This window comes from Heptranchias perlo, chromosome 10, assembly GCF_035084215.1.
Source record: "Heptranchias perlo isolate sHepPer1 chromosome 10, sHepPer1.hap1, whole genome shotgun sequence".
Classification (NCBI taxonomy): domain Eukaryota; kingdom Metazoa; phylum Chordata; class Chondrichthyes; order Hexanchiformes; family Hexanchidae; genus Heptranchias; species Heptranchias perlo.
The window spans coordinates 77,995,364-78,015,470 of record NC_090334.1 but is presented as its reverse complement, the minus strand read 5'-3'; the positions used below and the strand labels follow the sequence as shown (position 1 = coordinate 78,015,470).

The 20,107-nt window shown below is 44.2% G+C and overlaps 1 protein-coding gene across 6 annotated transcripts in view; it reads right to left on the bottom strand.

Moving 5' to 3' along the window:
• The window catches only part of tdp1 (tyrosyl-DNA phosphodiesterase 1), a 167,320-nt gene that overhangs the window by 60,996 nt on the left and 86,217 nt on the right, over positions 1 to 20,107 (bottom strand). For 5 of the 6 annotated variants that reach the window (XM_067992057.1, XM_067992055.1, XM_067992054.1 and 2 more), the window contains one exon: positions 19,158 to 19,265. The exons of the other annotated variant lie outside the window; for it this stretch is intronic. In XM_067992057.1, the coding sequence (XP_067848158.1) occupies positions 19,158 to 19,265 (108 nt within the window). The remainder of the gene's footprint in view (positions 1 to 19,157; positions 19,266 to 20,107) is intronic. 6 annotated transcript variants of the gene reach the window in all.

The following is a 20,107-nucleotide window of genomic DNA, read 5'->3' as shown; positions in this document are numbered from 1 at the left end:
AGTAGTTAACCTCCCCGCGAGGACATTGGTCCCAGCTCTGTTGAGATGCAACGGGTCATTCTTGATCAGATCCCTCCTGCCCCAGAACTGGTCCCAATGCCCCAGGAATTTTGAGCCCTTCCTCCTGCACCATTGGTCCAACCACACATTAACCTGTCTTACCCTACTATTCCTATACTCACTAGCGCATGGCACTGGTGTAATCCAGAGATTACTAACTTTGAGGTCCTGCTTTTTAACTTCCTGCCTAGCTCCTGAAACTCTGACTGCAGGACCTCGACCCTTTTCCTTCCTACGTCATTGGTTCCCACATGGACCACGACTGGCTATTCCCCTTCCCCTCAAAATGTCCTGCACCCTCTCAGTGATGTCCTTTACCCTGGCACCAGGGAGGCAATACACCATTCAGGACTCACGTCAGCGGTTGCAGAAATGCCTGTCTATCCCCCTGACTATCGAGTCCCCGATAACAACTGCATTTGTTTTGCCGCCCTGTGCAGCCGTGGATTTGCTCCTGACTGCACTCCCCCGAGGTGTCATCACCCTCACTGGTTTTCAACACTCAATACCGGTTTGTGAGTGCCACACTCCCAGGGGACTCCTGTACTACCTGCCTGTTCCTCCCAGTCTGTCTGGTGGTCACCCACTCCCTCTCCGCCTGAATTCTCTGTAGCTGCGGGGTGACCACTTCCTGAAACATGTTATCCATAAAACTCTCAGCTTCCTGTAAGCACTGTAGTGACGCCAGCCGCCCCGCAAGCTCAGAAACTCTGAGCTCGAACTCGAGCAGTTGGTGGCACTTCCTGCACATGTGGTTTTCCAGGACACACAAAATGTTCTGGAGTTCCCACATGGCACAGGATGTGCATGTGACGGGCCCCAGCTGTCCTGCCATGTTAGTTAACAGTTATTTAAACGGTTTGTTTAGCTTTAAGGCACTTTACTATTTATCTGACACTAAAACACTAACCACTAAAAAACACTAACCAATGAACTAAATACTTACTGATTTCCTTATAATTGGGTTTTGGAAAATGTAAAAGACAAACAGAGAGAGAAGAAAGGGGTAAGAGAATGAGGAAGGTTGGGGGAGAGGGAGAAAGAGAGAGAAAGGGAAAGGGGGAGAGGGAAAGAGAGAGAAAGGGAGAAAGAGAGTGAGAGAGGAAGGGAAATGGGGAGAAAGAAAGGGGAGAGAGATAAAAGGGGGACAGAGAAATATGGAAAGGGAAAAGAGGAAGAAAGGAGGAAGAGAGAGGAAGAGACAAACAGCAGGAGGGAGCAGACAAAGTGAAATATCCTATTAACAAATTCAATTGCAGGAATATGATCTCTGTTTTCACAGCAGGACGATTATTCAAAGGTCTGTAAGAGCAGCATTTAAAATCCCCCCACCCACACACCACAGTTTTTATTTCTACCAACAGAGAAGGCAATTTCCTCCCACTGCCCCAACATGAGTTTTGGGCTAAAACATGTTGTTATTTTAAGTAGATTTTATCCATCATTCCCAAAGAGATCTGAGGATGAGACACTTAGCAATGGTCAGGAGCCAACACAGGCTCTGAATCTCATTTTCACACTACACTAGGTGATGGAATTGATGTGTTTATTGTAAGTGATTTGGTTTCTATTGATTTTCAAGTATAAATTACACGGTACTGCTACCATTAGTCAGCAGAGATCACACTGCCTACCAACCAAATTACACAGAATTACATAGAACATACAGCACAGAAACAGGCCATTTGGTCCATGCCGGTGTTTATTCTCCACACGAGCCTCCTCCCTCCCTACTTCATCTAACCATATCAGCATATCCTTCTATTCCTTTCTCCCTCATGTGTTTATCTAGCTTCCCCTTAAATGCATCTATGCTAGTCGCCTCAACTACTCCTTGCGGTAGTGAGTTCCACATTCTAACCACTCTTTGGGTAAAGAAGTTTCTCCTGAATTCCCTATTGGATTTATTAGTGACTATCTTATATTTATGACCCTAGAACTGGTCTTCCCCGCAAGTGGAAACATCATCTCTACGTCTAGCCTATCAAACCCTTTCATTATCTTAAAGACCTCTATCAGGTCACCCCTCAGTCTTCTCTTTTCTAGAGAAAAAAGCCCCAGCCTGTTCAATCTTTCCTGATAGGTATAACCTCTCAGTTCTGATTTTATCCTAGTAAATCTTCTTGCACCTTCTCCAGTGCCTCTATATCCTTTTTATAATATGGAGACCAGATCTGTGCACAATTCTCCAAGTGTGGTCTAACCAAGGTTCTATACAAGTTTACCATAACTTCTCTGCTTTGCAATTCTATCCCTCTAGAAATGAACCTCAGTGCGAAGATTGCTTTTTTTATGGTTTGCTTATTAACCTACGTCGCTACTTTTAGTGATGTGTGTATCTGTACCCCCAGATCCCTCTGCTCCTCTACCCCATTTAGACTCTTATTATTCAAGCAGTACGTGGCCTCCTTATTTTTCCTACCAAAATGCACCACATCACACTTATCTATGTTGAAATTCATTTGCCAATTACACACCCATTCTGCAAGTTAATTAATGTTTTCCTGTATTTTGTCGCAGTCCCCCTCAGTATTTACTATACCCCCCAATTTGGTGTCATCGACAAATTTTGAAATTGTACTTCCGAGTCCTGAGTACAAATCATTTATGTAAATGGTGAACAACAGTGGTCCCAGCACCGATCCTTGTGGAACACCACTTCCCACCTTTTGCCAGTCTGAGTAACTACCTTTAACCCCTACTCTGTTTTCTGTTTTGTAGCTAGCTTGCTATCCATTCTGCTACTTGTCCCGACTCCACATGCTCTGACCTTAGTCATGAGTCTACTATGTGGTACCTTATCAAAGGCCTTTTGAAAATCCAAATATATTACATCTACTACGTCACCCTTATCTACCCTTTCTGTTACTTCTTCAAAGAATTCAATAAAGTTGGTCAAGCATGACCTTCCCTTTCGAAATCCGTGCCGACTATTCTTTACTATATTTTTATTTTCTAGGTATTTTTCGATTCCATCTTTGAGTAAGGATTCCATTATCTTTCCTATCACCAATGTTAAGCTAACTTCTATAGTTCCCTGGACTATTTCTATCTCCCCTTTTAAATATAGGAATAACATCGGCGGTCCACCAGTCCTCTGGCACTGTTCCCTTTTCTAATGAATTTTTATATATATGTAATAGTGCCTCGGCTATCTCTTCCCTAACTTCTTCAAATATATATATTAACTCTTTAATCTCTTGCAATTTCTACCAAAAAATGCCACTAACTCTATACAGACCTGAGGCCTACAGTGTGTCAATTTGATGGGGCTTTGTTGTCGACCCTTTACAAGATACGTGAGTAATTTAAGACATGACATGTGGTGAGTGTAACAGGCTTGGGAGGAAACAGGTGACTTTGGACCCATGGTTCCCAAAGCTCTCCACCACTGGGGGTTTTCCTCGCTTCATGTCTGGGTCTGTTGCAGACTAATCGATGGAGATTGATTGCTGTGATTAGTCAACAACTCCATTATCATTGTATCATGAGACTACCAGGATGGTAGAAGGCGAACTAGATGGACCTTGGTCTTTTCTCGTCTAGCAGTACCTACGATCCCCCTCACAGCTATAGTACAGCTTCACTCTTCACAACATAAATAGCGACGAGGTAGGCTAGTTGGCCCATCCTAGCTCATTCCTCTAGAACAGGGGTGTCCAAATGGTGGACCATATCCAGCCCGTGAGCCCTGGCAAGCTGGCCCGCTAGGCCCAGGAAACCCATGTTCTATTTGCTTTTATTATTTCCTGTTCACTGGTTTGTCCTGCTTGAATTTCTTTGGGCCGGAGGGCTTGGAAAGGACAGGACTTATTGCTTCATCGGTGGATAAATCAGAGCTCCAGCATGCATATTTTGAATATAAGCAAATTAATGGAACATGGATTTAAACTTCTTGCGCCTCAAGTCTCCATGGCACACACCTCGCAGCCCATACCGACTCATCTAGAACAACCCACAAATCCCCCCATCACACATCTGCAAAAGGCAGCAGTGATTGGCAATCCTCCTACTTAAAATGTAATTTTACTGCTGTACATATGACACTAAATTTCAGGGTGAGTAATCTACGCTTCTATCGACTTTACATGATACAGGTCCCCCAACTGTGAAGCTCCTGATTTCTCCAGTAGGTAAAAATACATCATGCTATTAGACCATATATATCAGGCTATGTTTATTATCAGATGTAAATTTTTACAGAAGCAAGAATAAATCCAGCAGATAAGGTAGCGATGAAGTACTCATCGGTAGAATAAACTCTTTTTTTTGTGTCCAATTTAACAAATCAATTGTGGATAACAAATCAATTTAAGATTCCTAGTCTTGGATGAAGCAATTCATGGGTTTTAGTCCTCTTGAAGATCTGCCTCAATGCAATGACCTGATGTGCAAGTTAACTCAAGAACCCTGGGCTGGTGCTCAGATATACCTGGTCCAGACAGCTTCTCATAACTCAGAACTAAAGGAGCTGATCCTCACTAAGCAAGTTTCTTTGAAGAAGCCACGAATTCTCTCTCAACAGATTATTTTCAGATAGTTGATGAGAGACCGTAAGCTTGCCTTTATTTGACATTTTAGAAACCGGTAGCAATTGCAAATACATCTGACTGTAAGTGTAGGCAACTGGCAGACTGGTGGGACTGTTAATTCTCCCCCCTCCCCCGATATCAGACTCAAAGATAAAAGAATTGTTTTCAGATTGTTGCTAACTGAACCCAGTATAAATTTGCCATTCATACGTAATGCCTCCACATATTCGCTTTGATTACAGAATCTAAAGCTGAAAAAAACGAGAATTCAACACAAGCCACGGCTTCCATTGGGAAATCTTTGAACCCTAGAATTTAAGAGAAAATAAAGTGTCAGCCATGACTCGGTGGGGGTCGAATTCTCACCTGAGTCAGAAGGTCGAGGGTTCAAGTCCCACTCCAAAGATTTGAGCACGCAATCTGGGCTGACACTCCAGTGCAGTACTGAGGGAGTGCTGCACTGCCAGGAGGCGCTGTCTTTCGGATGAGATGTTAAACTGAGGCCCCGCCTGCCCTCTCGGGCGGACGTAAAAGATCCCATGACACTATTTCGAAAAAGAGCAGGGAAGTTCTCATCGGTGTCACTGTCCAATATTTATGCCTCAACCAACACCTAAAAACAGATGATCTGATCATTTATTTCATCGCTGTTTGGGGGAGCTTGCTGTGGTCAAATTGGTTGCCGTGTTTCTTACATTACAATAGTGACCATGCTTCAAAAGTACTTCATTGGCTGTAAAGTGCTTTGGGGCATCCTGAGGTCTTGAAAGGCACTGTATAAATGCAAGTCTTTTTATTCCCCCATTCCCTTTGTAGGGAAACTCTTCTGTGTGATTGGATCTGACCTGCCTGTCCACTGCTAAGCCTTTCCAATGCTACAGATGCCCCTTCCCAGAAATAGGCCTGCCGGAGGGGAAACGGGATTTGCCAGTGGTACACAATCATTCCTCATACCATTTGGAAACACATCTCCTCGGGCGGGACTCCTTATCCCACTCCGACAGCAGACCAATATTGGGTTCGATGAGGCTGCATCGGAATAGGAGGAATTCCTGACAATGGGAAACAGCCTAGCAAAATAAATCCCAGAGGTAGCAGGTAGAAAAGAGCAGAATATTTCTTGAATTTAAATAAAACCATATATTGTTAAATGAGATTCAAATCAGCTTTCCTTTCATACTAAAATAAACCTTCTTTAAATTTATAACATTCATTGCTATGAATTTAGTTACACTTCCCCAGATAGGGCTGGCAGACAAACTGTGGGCATGCACGCACACACACACACACACACACACACACACACACACTGATAGTTGTGATGGAAATTCAGTCTCAAGGAGCAGTAAATGAGTAAGAAAGTTAATACATTGAGTTTCCTATTAAGTTGTCCTTCTCAGCAACCTCATTTTGATTCCCACTGCTTCAAGCATCAGCTTGAATGGCAAGCAACGTGCTTTTGATTAGATTTGCATTGGGTCTCGGCAATTCAGCATCTGCCAGCTCACAGCACAGAGTGACCTTCTCAGCGACATGCTGTGCTCAAGCTACAGTGTGTGGCCTGAAAGGAGAAAAAAATAAAGGAGTACTGAGGAGCCCGGAGAATATGAGTGCTCACCTTCCTATCCTATCAAAATCTAAGGCTCCTGCTTCGACAGTCCTGGTATTAAATGTCGCTGATCCAGTGTGTTTCTTACATGGGCAGCTTTTTACTGTAAATAATTCAAACAATCTCTGCCACAGCAGTTGTCAGAAGAGTTCAGCACCAAACACAGGGGCACAATAAATCCAACGGTTATGGAGCCAGTTAAGATAATCCAGGCACCGTCTGCCCTCTCAGGTGGACGTAGAAGATCCCAGGGCACTATTTCGAAGAAGAGCAGGGGTGTTCTCCCCGGTGTCCTGGCCAATATTTATCCCTCAACCAACATCACTAAAAAACAGAATATCTGGTCATTATCACACTGCTGTTTGTGGGATCTTGCTGTGCGCAGATTGACTGTGGCGTTTCCCTACATTACAACAGTGACTACACTTCAAAAGTACTTCATTGGCTGTAAAGCGTTTTGGGACGTCCTGAGGTCATGGAAGGCGCAATATAAATACAAGTTCCTCCTTTTTCTTTTTAGTTTCAGAAGACTGAGTTATAAAAGAAAAGAACAGAGAAACATGAACTTTTCAGTCTTGAAAGGAGGCAACTAAGGGGGTACCTCAGAGAGGTTTGTATGTTAATAAATGATATGGAAAATTTAAATCTAGAACACTACTTCATGTTAAACAGTGACAGTGGGACCAGAGACCTCAAATTCAAACGAGTGAAAGTCAAATTTAGAACAGGAAAGAGTGACTACACAAGGAATGGACTTCCAGATAGAGCAGTGGAGGCAAACACTTGATGGCACGGTAGGATGCCGTGGATGGGGAGTGGGGCACTGTAGGGTTTTTGTCTGGACAGAAGGGCTAACCTGGCCAAATGCCTGACCTCAACTGTGCTGATCTTGTGAACTGAAAAATGGCCAATTCTCTGTGCAAAGTTCTGTCTGAAACAAAATCACCATAATCAATAAAAAAAACCCACACCGTTTCTTAAAAGTAAAAGTCCCCGGCACTTCCATCCCCATGTCAGGGTATGATGTGGAGATGCCGGTGATGGACTGGGGTTGACAATTGTAAACAATTTTACAACACCAAGTTATAGTCCAACAATTTTATTTTAAAATCCACAAGCTTTCGGAGGCTTCCTCCTTCCTCAGGTGAATGTGGAACTGAAATCCTCGAACCTATCGCATTTATAAATCACAGGTTCTGTGATTTATAAATGCGATAGGTTCGAGGATTTCAGTTTCACATTCACCTGACGAAGGAGGAAGCCTCCGAAAGCTTGTGGATTTTAAAATAAAATTGTTGGACTATAACTTGGTGTTGTAAAATTGTTTACACATGTCAGGGTAGTGAATGGAAAACAGGATCCTTTCCACAAAATACTACAACCGCAAAGGCTTTACATTCGGTGCTGTCGAGAAGATTTTGTGTGCACTCTTGTGCATCTAAGGCCGATGACATTGGTGCCCTTTTGTTTTTGAGTAAGTGAGCAATCGTGTAAAAGGTTGACCAGTTTTCTAACACTGAATGATAATTCTCCCTCACCCCCAGTTCTTCTACACATCGATTGAAATCAGCCTCAGCTCCCAGCAATCACAAATCATTGATGTTGACGGAGTCTGTAATTTACAATCTAAGAAATGTGTCATTTTCCTCAATGTGTCAAAAGTGTAGCGAGGTAAGAATAAAACAAGCGCCCACAACCTCATCAACACTCGGAGATATCATAACAACAGAAGCATAGAACCGACCCTCCCCCCATCATACACTCAGCTCACCCACAAACTTCTCATGAGAAAACTCTGCTGCCCGTATCCTAACTTGCACCAAGTCCCGTTCAACCATCACCCCTGTGCTCGCTGACCTACATTGGCTCCCGGTCCGCCAACGCCTCGATTTTAAAATTCTCACCTTTGTTTTCAAATCCCTCCGTGGCCTCGCCCCCTCCCTATCTCTGTAACCTGCTCCAGCCCTACAACCACCCTCCGAGATCTCTGCGCTCCTCCAATTCTGGCCTCTTGCACATCCCCGATTTTCATCGCTCCACCACTGCTGGCCGTGCCTACAGCTGCCTAGGCAATAAACTCTGGAATTCCCTCCCTAAACCTCTCCGCCTCACCACCGTAATCTCCTCCTTTAAGACACTCCTTAAAACCTACCCCTTTGACCAAGCTTTTGGTCACCTGCCCTAACGACTCCATCTTGGGCTCGGTGTCAAATTTTGTTTGATAATCGCTCCTGTGAAGCGCCTTGGGACGTTTTACTACATTAAAGGCACTATATAAATGCGAGTTGTTGTTGAGCCATCTGATAATTATTGAAGAGGTTTGTTTTTAAAAAGGAACAAAACACGGTGGGGTTCCCACTCCTGACCACGACCCACTGACCTCCGACGGATGTTGGGTAGGGGCAGGAAGGACTGGGCCGTGGTGCCATTCCCCGAGGGGTGAATAGCCTGCAGCACTCTCCGTCTCCGCTCACAGGGCCACGCGGGCGAGGTATTGGAGGGTTGCAGCACCTGTGGAACTGCATCCCAGCACGAGTCAGAGTTGCCTCAACCCCACTTTATCATTTCAGCAGCTGACGAATACGAAAACCTCAGCTTTCTGCTGGAAGCTTTTCCTGTTAAGCATTTAAAACCTTTGATCGCTTCAAAACACTCTACAAATAAATCCTTTTGAGCATCTTTTTCAAGCAGTCTGCCCTTTCAGAAAGCCTACTTCAAAAATACATGATGCTCAAATGTTAATTACTGAATTCCAAAGCTTACAGGTTTGAAGTATGAATTAAAATAATCTTAACTAACAAGGGTTTTAGGTTACTGACATGGTGTATCAAATTATTTCTCGACTCTTTGTTTAATTGATATAAAGTGTGTCAGCCGTGGCTTAGTTCATAGCACTCTTGCCTCTGAGTCAGAAGGTTGTGGGTTCAAGTCCCACATAATCTAGGCTGACACTCCAGTGCAGGACTGAGGGAGTGCTGCACTGTTGGAGGTGCCGTCTTTAGATTAAACTGAGGCTCGTCTGCCCTCTCAGATCCCACGTAAAAGATCCCACGGCACAATTCGAAGAAGAGCAGGAGAGTTCTCCCAGTGTCCTGGCCAGTATTTATCCCTCAACCAACATCACAAACAGATTATCTGGTCATTATCACATTGCTGTTTGTGGGACCTTGCTGTGCGCAAATTGGCTGCCGCATTTCCTACATTACAATGTGGTTACACTTCAAAAGTACTTAACTTGACGTAAAGCGCTTTGGGGCGTCCTGAGGTCGTGAAAGGCGCTATAGAAATGCAAGTCTTTCTTTCCTTCTTTTTCAAGTTACCCGGTCTCACTCAGCCACTACAATTGTTTTCTGCGCCACGGGGCTTTTGAGGGGGTGGAATCAGCCGGGGTTCCCGCGGCAGAGACGTTGTTGAGTGAATGGTGCTGTTCGAGTGCTCGTGGTTGGACAGCGTCTGATTTGGCTGCGATGGTGTAGCCGAAACACATGAAGGGATTGAAGGGGTGCTGGAGAGCCCTGGAACCATATTTTAGTACGAGCCAGTGTCCTTTGGGTGAGGGAGGGGGAGAACGAATGGGGAGGGGGAGAACGAATGGGGAGGGGGAGAACGAATGGGGAGGGGGAGAACGAATGGGGAGGGGGAGAACGAATGGGGAGGGGGAGAACGAATGGGGAGGGGGAGATTTCTCCGTTTCAATAACTCGCAACATCACATTCAGAATATTTTCCTTTCCCAAGTCTGGTGCACAATTACTTTTTTCTCAAAACAATGCCTCTGCTGCGGTTTATTACTTTTTGATTGCTAGTTATGAAACACTTACCCTCACACTCCTCCAATGGGTCGATGATCCATTTCCAAGCACTTTAAGTTGCCGTAACTTATCAACCAGTAGGACCTCGTGCTATGTCCCCAATGAAGTGCTTCAGGATTGCACAGAGCCTGCCCCACTGTCTGTGCTGACACATTCCCCTCCCCCAATTCGAACACAATCGTTACAAGTTCAAAACATTATCCTTTCTCCCTTTAATCCGCTGCCCAGTCTGCCCTCTCAGGTGGACGTAAAAGATTCCACGGCACTATTTTGAAGATGATCAGGGGAGTTCTCCCCGGTGTCCTGGTCAATATTTATACCCCAACCAACATCACTAAAACAGATTATCTGTTCATTATCACATAGCTGTTTGTGGGACCTTGCTGTGCGCAAATTGGCTGCCGCGTTTCCTACATTACAACAGTGACTGCACTTCAAAAGTACTTCATTGGCTGCAAAGCACTTTGAGGTGTACTGAGGTTGTGAAAGGCGCTATATAAATGCAAGCCTTTCTTTTTTTGATACTAGTTTTGGTCATTATTCCTCTAAACTTCCCTCTCTTGCTCCTCCTCCTAAATTCCAATTCCAATGTCTTACACACTCTTTCTCAAGCATTGTCAATGAGTTGAAAAGTGAGGCTCATCGCGCTGTTTTCTACTCTAACTCAGCCTTTCCGAGGACCTCTTACAATCGCCCCTTCCTCCAAACAACTCCAGACTTTTTAAACCCCAATGCTCGGCGATACATCTCGCCTCTTTACAAACTTGCTGGTGTCCTGTACTATCTGCCTTGGCTCTTCACCCACATTTCCCAATTGAAACAGTAAATTTGAAGCATACATTAGGAAGATCTCAAGGAGTGATAACTGTTTGGAATCATCTGCCAGTCCAGTGTACCAGAGACAAAGGTGTTAGGGGATGTTCAGGATGTACCTGAGTGCTATGGAGAGATCTAGCATTCTGAAGTTGTGATGGGGTAAGGGCCTTTTTTTAATCTTGGACTTTTCTTAGGATCTTGCACGAGCTAAAATGTGGGCGTCGCAGGCAAGGCCGGCATTTATTGGCCATCCCTAACTACCCCAGTAGGTGGCGATGGGCCGCCTTCTTGAACCGCTGACCGTGGTTTGATACTACTGAGCGGCCATCTAAACCACTTTGGACAACAGTTAAGAGTCAACCACGTTGGTATGGGCCATACTGGGAATTGGATCTCAAAGATATTCTCCTGCTTCAATGTTAGCACTGTAAATCTCAGTTTTGTAAATGAAAAGCTGACATTTGATACACAACAAAAACACATCAACAAGTCACAGAGGCCCAGTGCAGAAAAGACAACCTCTTACCTTTAAGACAAAGTGTCGCTATTCATTCTAGTTCATTCACCCTCAGGAACACAAATTACCTTCAACATGTTACATGGAATTACAAAGAATTTACAGCACAGAAACAACTGGTCTATGCCGGTGTTTATGCTCCACACAAGCCTCCTCCCTTGGGAAATGGGTGACCGCCAGGCAGAGTAAAAGGACTAGGCAGGTAGAGCAGGAGTCCCCTGGGGCCATCTCCCTCTTGAACAGATATTCTGCTTTAGATACTGTTGGGGGAGATGGCTTATCAGGGGAAAGCAGCAAGAGCCAGGTTCGGGGAACCACGGGTGGCTCTGCTGCACAGGAAGGGAGGAAGAAGAGTGGCAGGGCTATAGCGATAGGGGATTCAATTGTAAGGGGAACAGATAGGCATTTCTGCGGCCGCAAACGTGACTCCAGGATGGTATGTTGCCTCCCTGGTGTTAGGGTCAAGGATGTCACGGAGCGGCTGCAGGGCATTCTGGAGGGGGAGGGTGAACAGCCAGTAGTCATGGTCCATATTGGTACCAACGACCTAGGTAAAAAATGGGATGGGGTCCTGCAAGGTGAATTTAAGGAGTTAGGAGATAAATTAAAAAGTAGGACTTGAAAGGTAGTGATCTCAGGATTACTACCGGTGCCACATGCTAGTGAGTATAGGAACAGGAGAATAGACCAGATTCATAGTGGCTGCAGGGATGGTGTAGGAGGGAGGGATTTAGATTCCTGGGACATTGGGACCGGTTCTGGGGAAGGTGGGAACTGTACAAGCGTGATGGGTTAGACCCGAGCAGGACCGGGACCAATGTCCTCGCGGGGGTGTTTGCTAGTGCTGTTGGGGAAGGTTTAAACTAGAGTGGCAGGGGGATGGGAACCTGAGCGGGGAGTCAGAAGGGAATAAAGTTGAGAGCAGCAAGAGAGGGGAAGACCCAGGGGAAATCTACAATACAAATAGTACAAACAGTTGTTCAAGAACAAGTGAAAGGGAAAAGCGTAGAGCAGTGGAAAGTGTACTTTAGGCATGACGGATAAAATAAAAACTAGAAGGCGTAAGGCGATTAACCCAGCATCAAAGCTGTGGCAGGGGGTTGGGAACCTGAGCAGGGAGACAGAGGAAAGCATGTCAGGAAGGGACAGAAGGTATGGAGTAAAAGGTAAAGTGTTAAAAAAGGAAAAAGCAGGAACTAAGTGTCACAAAACATATTTGAAAGTTCTTTATCTGAATTCACGTAGCATTCGTAACAAAATGGACGAGTTAACGGCACAAATAACTACGTATGGGTATGATCTTGTGGCCATTACAGAAACGTGGCTGCAGGGTGACAATGACTGGGAATTAAATATGCCAGGGTATTTAACAATCAGGAAGGACAGGCAGGAAGGAAGGGGAGGTGGGGTGGCTATGTTAATAAAGGAAGGAATCACTGTAATACAGAGAAATGATATTGGGACAAAGGATCAGGATAATGAAACAGTTTGGGTAGAGATAAGGAATAATAAGGGGAAAAAAACACTAGTGGGCGTAGTATATAGGCCTCCTACTGGAAGAAGTATTAATCAGGAAATAGTCGGGGCAAGTAATAAGGGAACAGCTATAATTATGGGGGATTTTAACTATCATATCAACTGGACAAATCAAATTGGGCAGGGCAGCCTTGAGGAAGAGTTTATTGAGTGTATTAGGGATGGATTTCTTGAGCAGTATGTAACTGATCCTACAAGGGGGCTAGCAACCTTGGACCTGGTCCCGTGTAATGAGCCAGGATTAATTAATAATGTCCTAGTTAAGGATCCCCTTGGAATGAGTGACCATAACATGGTTACATTCCATATCCAATTAGAGGGTGAGAAGGTTGGTTCTCAAACAAGCGTACTGAGCTTGAATAAAGGAGACTATGATGGTATGAGAGCGGAATTGATTAAAGTGGACTGGGAAAATAGATTAAAGGGTAAGACGGTACATTCTACTGAGGAAAAAAGGGTGTAAAAGAAATGACAGCCATCCGTGGCTAAGTAAAGAAATTAAGGATAGTATCCGACTAAAAACAAGGACATATAAGGTAGCCAAACTTAGTGGGAGGATAGAAGATTGGGAAGTCTTCAAAAGACAGCAAAAAGTAACTAAAGGATTGATTAAGAAAGGGAAGATAGATTATGAAAATAAATTAGCAAAAAATATAAAAACAGATAGTAAGAGTTTCTATAGTTATATAAAAAGAAAAAGGGTGGCTAAGGCAAACGTAGGTCCCTTCGAGGATGAGACCGGGAAATTAATGGTGGGAAACATGGAGATGGTAAAAATGCTGAACAAATATTTTGTTTCAGTCTTTACGGTAGAGGACACTAAGAATATCCCAACACTGGACAAACAGGGGGGCTCGAGGGGGGGGGGGGGGGAGGAGCTAAATACGATTAAAATCACTAAGGAATTGGTACTCAGTAAATTAATGGGACTCAAGGCGGATAAATCCCCTGGACCTGATGGCTTACATCCTAGGGTCTTGAGGGAAGTGGCAGTAGGGATTGTGGATGCTTTGGTAATAATTTTCCAAAATTCTCTGGACTCGGCAAAGGTCCCGGCAGATTGGAAAACTGCTAATGTAACACCCTTATTTAAAAAGGGTAGTAGGCAGAAGGCTGGAAATTATAGACCAGTTAGCCTAACATCTGTGGTGGGTAAAATTTTGGAGTCTATTATTAAGGAGACAGTAGCGGAACATTTGGATAAACATAATTTAATAGGACAAAGTCAGCATGGCTTTATGAAGGGGAAGTCATGTCTGACAAATTTGCTTGAGTTCTTTCAGGATATAACGTACAGGGTGGATAAAGGGGAACCAGTGGACGTAGTGTATTTAGACTTCCAGAAGGCATTTGACAAGGTGCCACATAAAAGATTATTGCTCAAGATAAAGAATCACTGGATTGGGGGTAATATTGTGGCATGGGTGGAGGATTGGTTATCTAACAGGAAGCAGAGAGTTGGGATAAATGGTTCATTCTCGGACTGGCAACCAGTAGCCAGTGGTGTTCCGCAGGGGTCGGTGCTGGGTCCCCAACTCTTTAAATCTATATTAACGATTTGGAGGAGGGGACCAAGTGTAACATATCAAAGTTTGCAGATGATACAAAGATGGGAGGGAAAGGAGAGAGTGAGGAGGACATAAAAAACCTACAAGGGGATATAGACAGGCTGGGTGAGTGGGCGGAGATTTGGCAGATGCAATACAATATTGGAAAATGTGAGGTTATGCACTTTGGCAGGAAAAATCAGAGAGCAAATTATTATCTTAATGGCGAGAAACTGGAAAGTACTGCAGTACAAAGGGATCTGGGGGTCCTTGTGCAAGAAAATTAGAAAGTTAGTGTGCAGCAGGTGATCAAGAAGGCCAACGGAATGTTGGCTTTTATTGCTCGGGGGATAGAATATAAAAACAGGGAGGTATTGCTGCAGTTATATAAGGTATTGATGAGACCGCACCTGGAATACTGCACACAGTTTTGGTGTCCATACTTAAGAAAAGACATACTTGCTCTCGAGGCAGTACAAAGAAGGTTCACTCGGTTAATCCCGGGGATGAGGGGGCGGACATATGAGGAGAGGTTGAGTAGATTGGGACTTTACTCATTGCAGTTCAGAAGAATGAGAGGCAATCTTATTGAAACATATAAGATTGTGAAGGGGCTTGATTGGGTGGATGCGGTAAGGATGTTCCCAAGGATGGGTGAAACTAGAACTAGGGGGCATAATCTTAGAATAAGGGGCTGCTCTTTCAAAACTGAGATGAGGAGAAACTTCTTCACTCAGAGGGTAGTAGGTCTGTGGAATTTGCTGCCCCAGGAAGCTGTGGAAGCTACATCATTAAATAAATTTAAAACGGAAATAGACAGTTTCCTAGAAGTTAAGGGAATTAGGGGTTACGGGGAGCGGGCAGGAAATTGGACATGAATTTAGATTTGAGGTTCGGATCAGATCAGCCATGATCTTATTGAATGGCGGAGCAGGCGCGAGGGGCCGATTGGCCTACTCCTGCTCCTATTTCTTATGTTCTTCATCTAACCCTATGAGCATAACCTCCTATTCCTTTCTCCCTGTAAGAAAAGCATTCTGCAGGCTTTCTGCTGAATATATAAATGACTCACAGGTTAGGCATCTTAATGCATAAACAGCACACACCTATAAACCTAAGATAGCAAGGAATCGTGTGATAATAGCTCAGCGTCATGAAATGGCCAAGTTAAAACTTACCCAGAATACAGAAGGACATGCTGAGTGAGGTGATGCAGAAAGCTGCTTACTTTACAGGTCTTGAGCATTTTTCAGACAAGATAAAGACGGCGTTGAGAATGTGTTGAGAATATGTAGACCGTGGGCATGTCAAGGTATAGGGAGTTTACATATGCACAGACCCTGAGGAGTTCCGATAAGAGGCCAAGTAATGTGAATAACAAATCCAGATAAAGGAGAGCTTGCGTGAACTAAGAATGAGGTGAAAATGAATTCCACGAAATGAGACACCCTGTCGCCATCCTCATCAGCATGTTTATAGAAGGCAGGTAGTATCAGGTACTGTTTGTTCTCTGGAATGTGCAGGAGTAAGCAAAACAATGAATAGCCTGGAGACAGAGAAAATGATTGATGTGCGGGCTCAAGGTACAACAGAACTAATGGAAGATTGCATGTATATAACTTGAGACATAAAATGTATACGTTAGAACGTTCTCGGAGCGACACTGGACACGCTCAAACGTATCAAGGACCTTTGAGGGTGCACCTCAGAACCTTGTCGGTGTTAGCTATGCCAGATTGTATCTCAACGTCTTAGTTAGTACGTTATAAATGTACTCTTGTATTTTAACATCTATTGTAACATCTTAATAAAACCTTTATACTTTGGAACAAAACACCCTGGAGTCTTTGTGCAAGGGACCGGACCATAAACAGGATTACTCAGTTTGGCACCGCAACGAGGGGCAAGAGGTGCAGTTTTGTACTAAGTACATGTATTTGGGTTGTTGTACCTGTTAACGGGCAAAACTGGAGATTGGAGATTTCGGTACCGATGGGTTGTGTATATCCCAATGGGATTTAAGGCCTATGCAGACCCAAATTTTGGTACCGGTGGGTTGTTTAACGTGATGAGAGATTATATCCTTGCATGAACTCAAGATAGTCCAGGAGTAATACCGGTGGGTACACAAGATTACTCACACTCCCTCATGTATTTATCTAGCTCCCCATTAAATGCATCTATGCTAGTTGCCTCAACTACTCCATGTGGTAGCGAGTTCCACATTCTAACCACTCTCTGAGTAAAGAAGTTTCTCCTGAATTCCTTATTGGATTTATCAGTGACTATCTTATATTTATGACTCCAAGTTTTGGGTCCCCTACAAATGAAAACATCTTCTCTGCGTCCACCCTATCAAACCCTATCATAATCTTAAGGACCTCTATCAGGTCACCCCTCAGCCTTCTCTTTTCTAGAGAAAAGAGCCCCAGCTTGTTCAGTCTTTCCTGATAGTTATGGATAGTAGATGATCTGATTAGACCTATCTTTAGAAGCTCATTTCTGCCAATTTATTCCTTTGTCCTGGCCAATATTTATCCCTCAATCAACATCACTAAAACAGATGATCTGGTCATTATCACATTGCTGTTTGTGGGACTTTGCTGTGCGCAAATTGGCTGCCACGTTTCCTACATTACAACAGTGACTACACTTCAAAAGTACTTCATTATCTGTAAAGCACTTTGGGACGTCCTGAGAGGCGCAATATAAATGCAAGTTCTTTCTTTCTTTCCCTCCAGAGTGCATTTACAAAGAATTACAAAGATTGTGCAGCACAGAAACAGGCCATTTGGCCCAAGAGGTCCATGCTGGTTTTATGCTCCACGTGAGACTCCTCCCACCCTTCTTTAGCTAACCCTATCAGCATATCTTTCTATTCTTTTCTCCCACGTGTTTATCTAGCTTCCCCTTAAATGCATCTACACTAGTCGTCTCAACTACTCCTTGTGGTTGCGAGCTCCACATTCTAACCATTCTCTGGGTAAAGAAGTTTCTCCTGAATTCCCGATTGGATTTGTTAGTGACTATCTTATATTTATGGCCCCTGGTTTTGGATTCCCCCAAAGTGGAAACATCTTCCCTGCGTCTACCCTATCAAAACCCTTCATCATTTTAAAGACCTCTATAAGATCGCCCCTCAGCCTTCTCTTTACTGTTGTAAACAATTTTACAACACCAAGTTATAGTCCAGCAATTTTATTTCAACTTCACAAGCTTTCGGAGGCTTCCTCCTTCCTCAGGTAAATTTCTCTTTACTGGAGAAAGAAGCCCCAGCCTGTTCAATCTTTCCTGATAGTTATGCTAGTTATATTTATAACACATTGCTGCAAGAAAAGAGCAGTTCCGCAGACTTCAAACAGGCTGCAAATGGTTCTAATGCTGTCCCAGTCCACAAGGCACAAGTCACACCATGAGTATTTCAATTCAATGATACAACTCAGCATCTCAGATAATAATCCACCCTTTCCACTGAGATGAGGACAAAATAAGCAATCGAGTCATACTGGAACAGAGTTAGGCAAATGCAGGAGTACTTCCTCAGCTATCGAATCATGCCCACAGGGAGCAATCGGCATCAAGCATTTCAAGGTCAGTATTTCTACATCGCAGTCATCACCTCTTCCTTTTCTCTCTCTTTCTCTTCCTGTCTGGAAGATGTTGGAGTAATGATCCTGCAGCCACCACTTGCTGCCACCCGGTGCCAAGGTGGCCGCTCTTCATATGTGAGCCCGGGCACCAAATGCTAACAGGCTACTCGACTGCAGAGGGCATCATGGACACGCTTGGTCCTGATCTCACCCGATGCCCGTACGCGCTGGGGATTCCTGCTCCTGTCCGCTATTCAGTGACGTCCCCACTCAACCCCCACCCCCCCACTCCACACTGGAAAGTGCACGTGGCTGGATGATGAGTAAGGAAAGATTCGATCTTGGGTTTGATCCATACCCTCTCTCGGGCAAATAGCCTCCTGGCATTCACTGTTTAGGTACATGCACAAAGAATTGGCATTTGGGCGTGGTTAAGCAGGGAGCATTTTGGGTTGGGGGGGTGGTTTGAGGGGGTCAATGGAACCTTACTGCAGCACCACTCAGCACCTTCAAGAGAAAGGGGTAGAAAATTAGTGATGGGGGGGAAGAGGGCAATTTCTCAAGGCAACCACCATCACCTTGAAATAGTTTAAGCAAATAAAAAAAACTTGCATTTATATAGGGCCTTTCACAACCTCAGGACATTCCAAAGCACTTTACAGCCAGTGAAGTACTTTTGGAGTGTAGTCACTGTTGTAATGTAGGAAATGCAGCAACCAATTTGCGCACAGCAAGGTCCCACAAACAGCAATGAGATAATGACCAGATAATCTGTTTTTAGTGATGTTGGTTGAGGGATAAATATTGGCCAGGACACCGGGGAGAACTCCCCTGCTCTTTTTTGAAAAAGTACCATGGGATCTTTTACATCCACCTGAGAGGGCTGACGGGGCCTCAGTTTAACGTTTCATCCAAAAGACGGCACCTCCGACAATGCAGCACTCCCTCAGTACTGCACTGGGAGTGTCAGCCTGGATTCTGTGCTCAAGACTCTGGGTTGGGACTTGAACCCACGACCTTCTGACTCAGAGGCGAAAGTGCTACCCACTGAGCCACAGCTGGCACAAATGTCGCTAACAGGAGCAGGAGAATAAAGTTGATACGATCTCCTGTTTATGTAGAGCAGAAACGCCTCTCACCTTGTGACTATAAACCACGCGAGCTCCCCGAAGTCCGGCGAAGCCCTCATGTACGTCTTGATGTGGGGCATGGCTCGGCTTCGACCTGTGACCTCCGCGGACCACTGGCTGAGAACACATGGGCGGGAAAAAAAAAGGGAGTCAATCTCCACTTCCTGAAACGCATGAACCAGTGACGGCTGGGAGCAAGTGACAGAGCCTCACGCTTAGCCGCAGAGGTTTAAATAACATAAACCGCAAAACTGGAGTGTTCCACAAAGAAAAGAACGAACTTGTATTTATATATGCCTTTCATGACCTCAGAGAAAAGGAGAGAAAAAGAAAGAGAAAGAAAGAAAGGAAGAAAGGCAGAGACAGACAGACAGACAGACAGACAGTCTAGTATTTATACAGCGCCTTTCACCACCTCAGGACGTCTCAAAAGCGCTTTACAGGCAATTATGTACTTTTTTGAAGTGTGGTCGCTGTTGTAATGTGGGGAAAGCCGATTAACTGCTCGTTTATCTACATAACGACACTCACTGCAGTCCAATTCATTCATTAGGTGAAGTGCTTTGAGGTAATGTGACAGAATAAGGTTTCATATAAATGTAAATGCTTTTTTTGTATGACTCAAACCAAACGTCTGAAACATTTAATAAACTGCTATAAATGAAGATTATGATAATTTTTAGCTTTAAACACAGGGAATTGTGAACAATTTTAGAAAGAAAGAGCTTGCATTCATGTGGTGCCTTTCACAACCTCAGGACATCCCAAAGTGCTTTACAGCCAATGGAGTACTTTTAAGAAGTGTAGTCACTGTTGTTATGTAGGGAAACACGACAGCCAATTTTCACACAGCAAGATCCCACAAGCAGCAATGAGTTAATGATCAGATGATCTGTTTCGGTGACGTTGGTTGAGGGATAGATATTGGTCAGGACACCAGAGAGAACTTCCCTATTCTT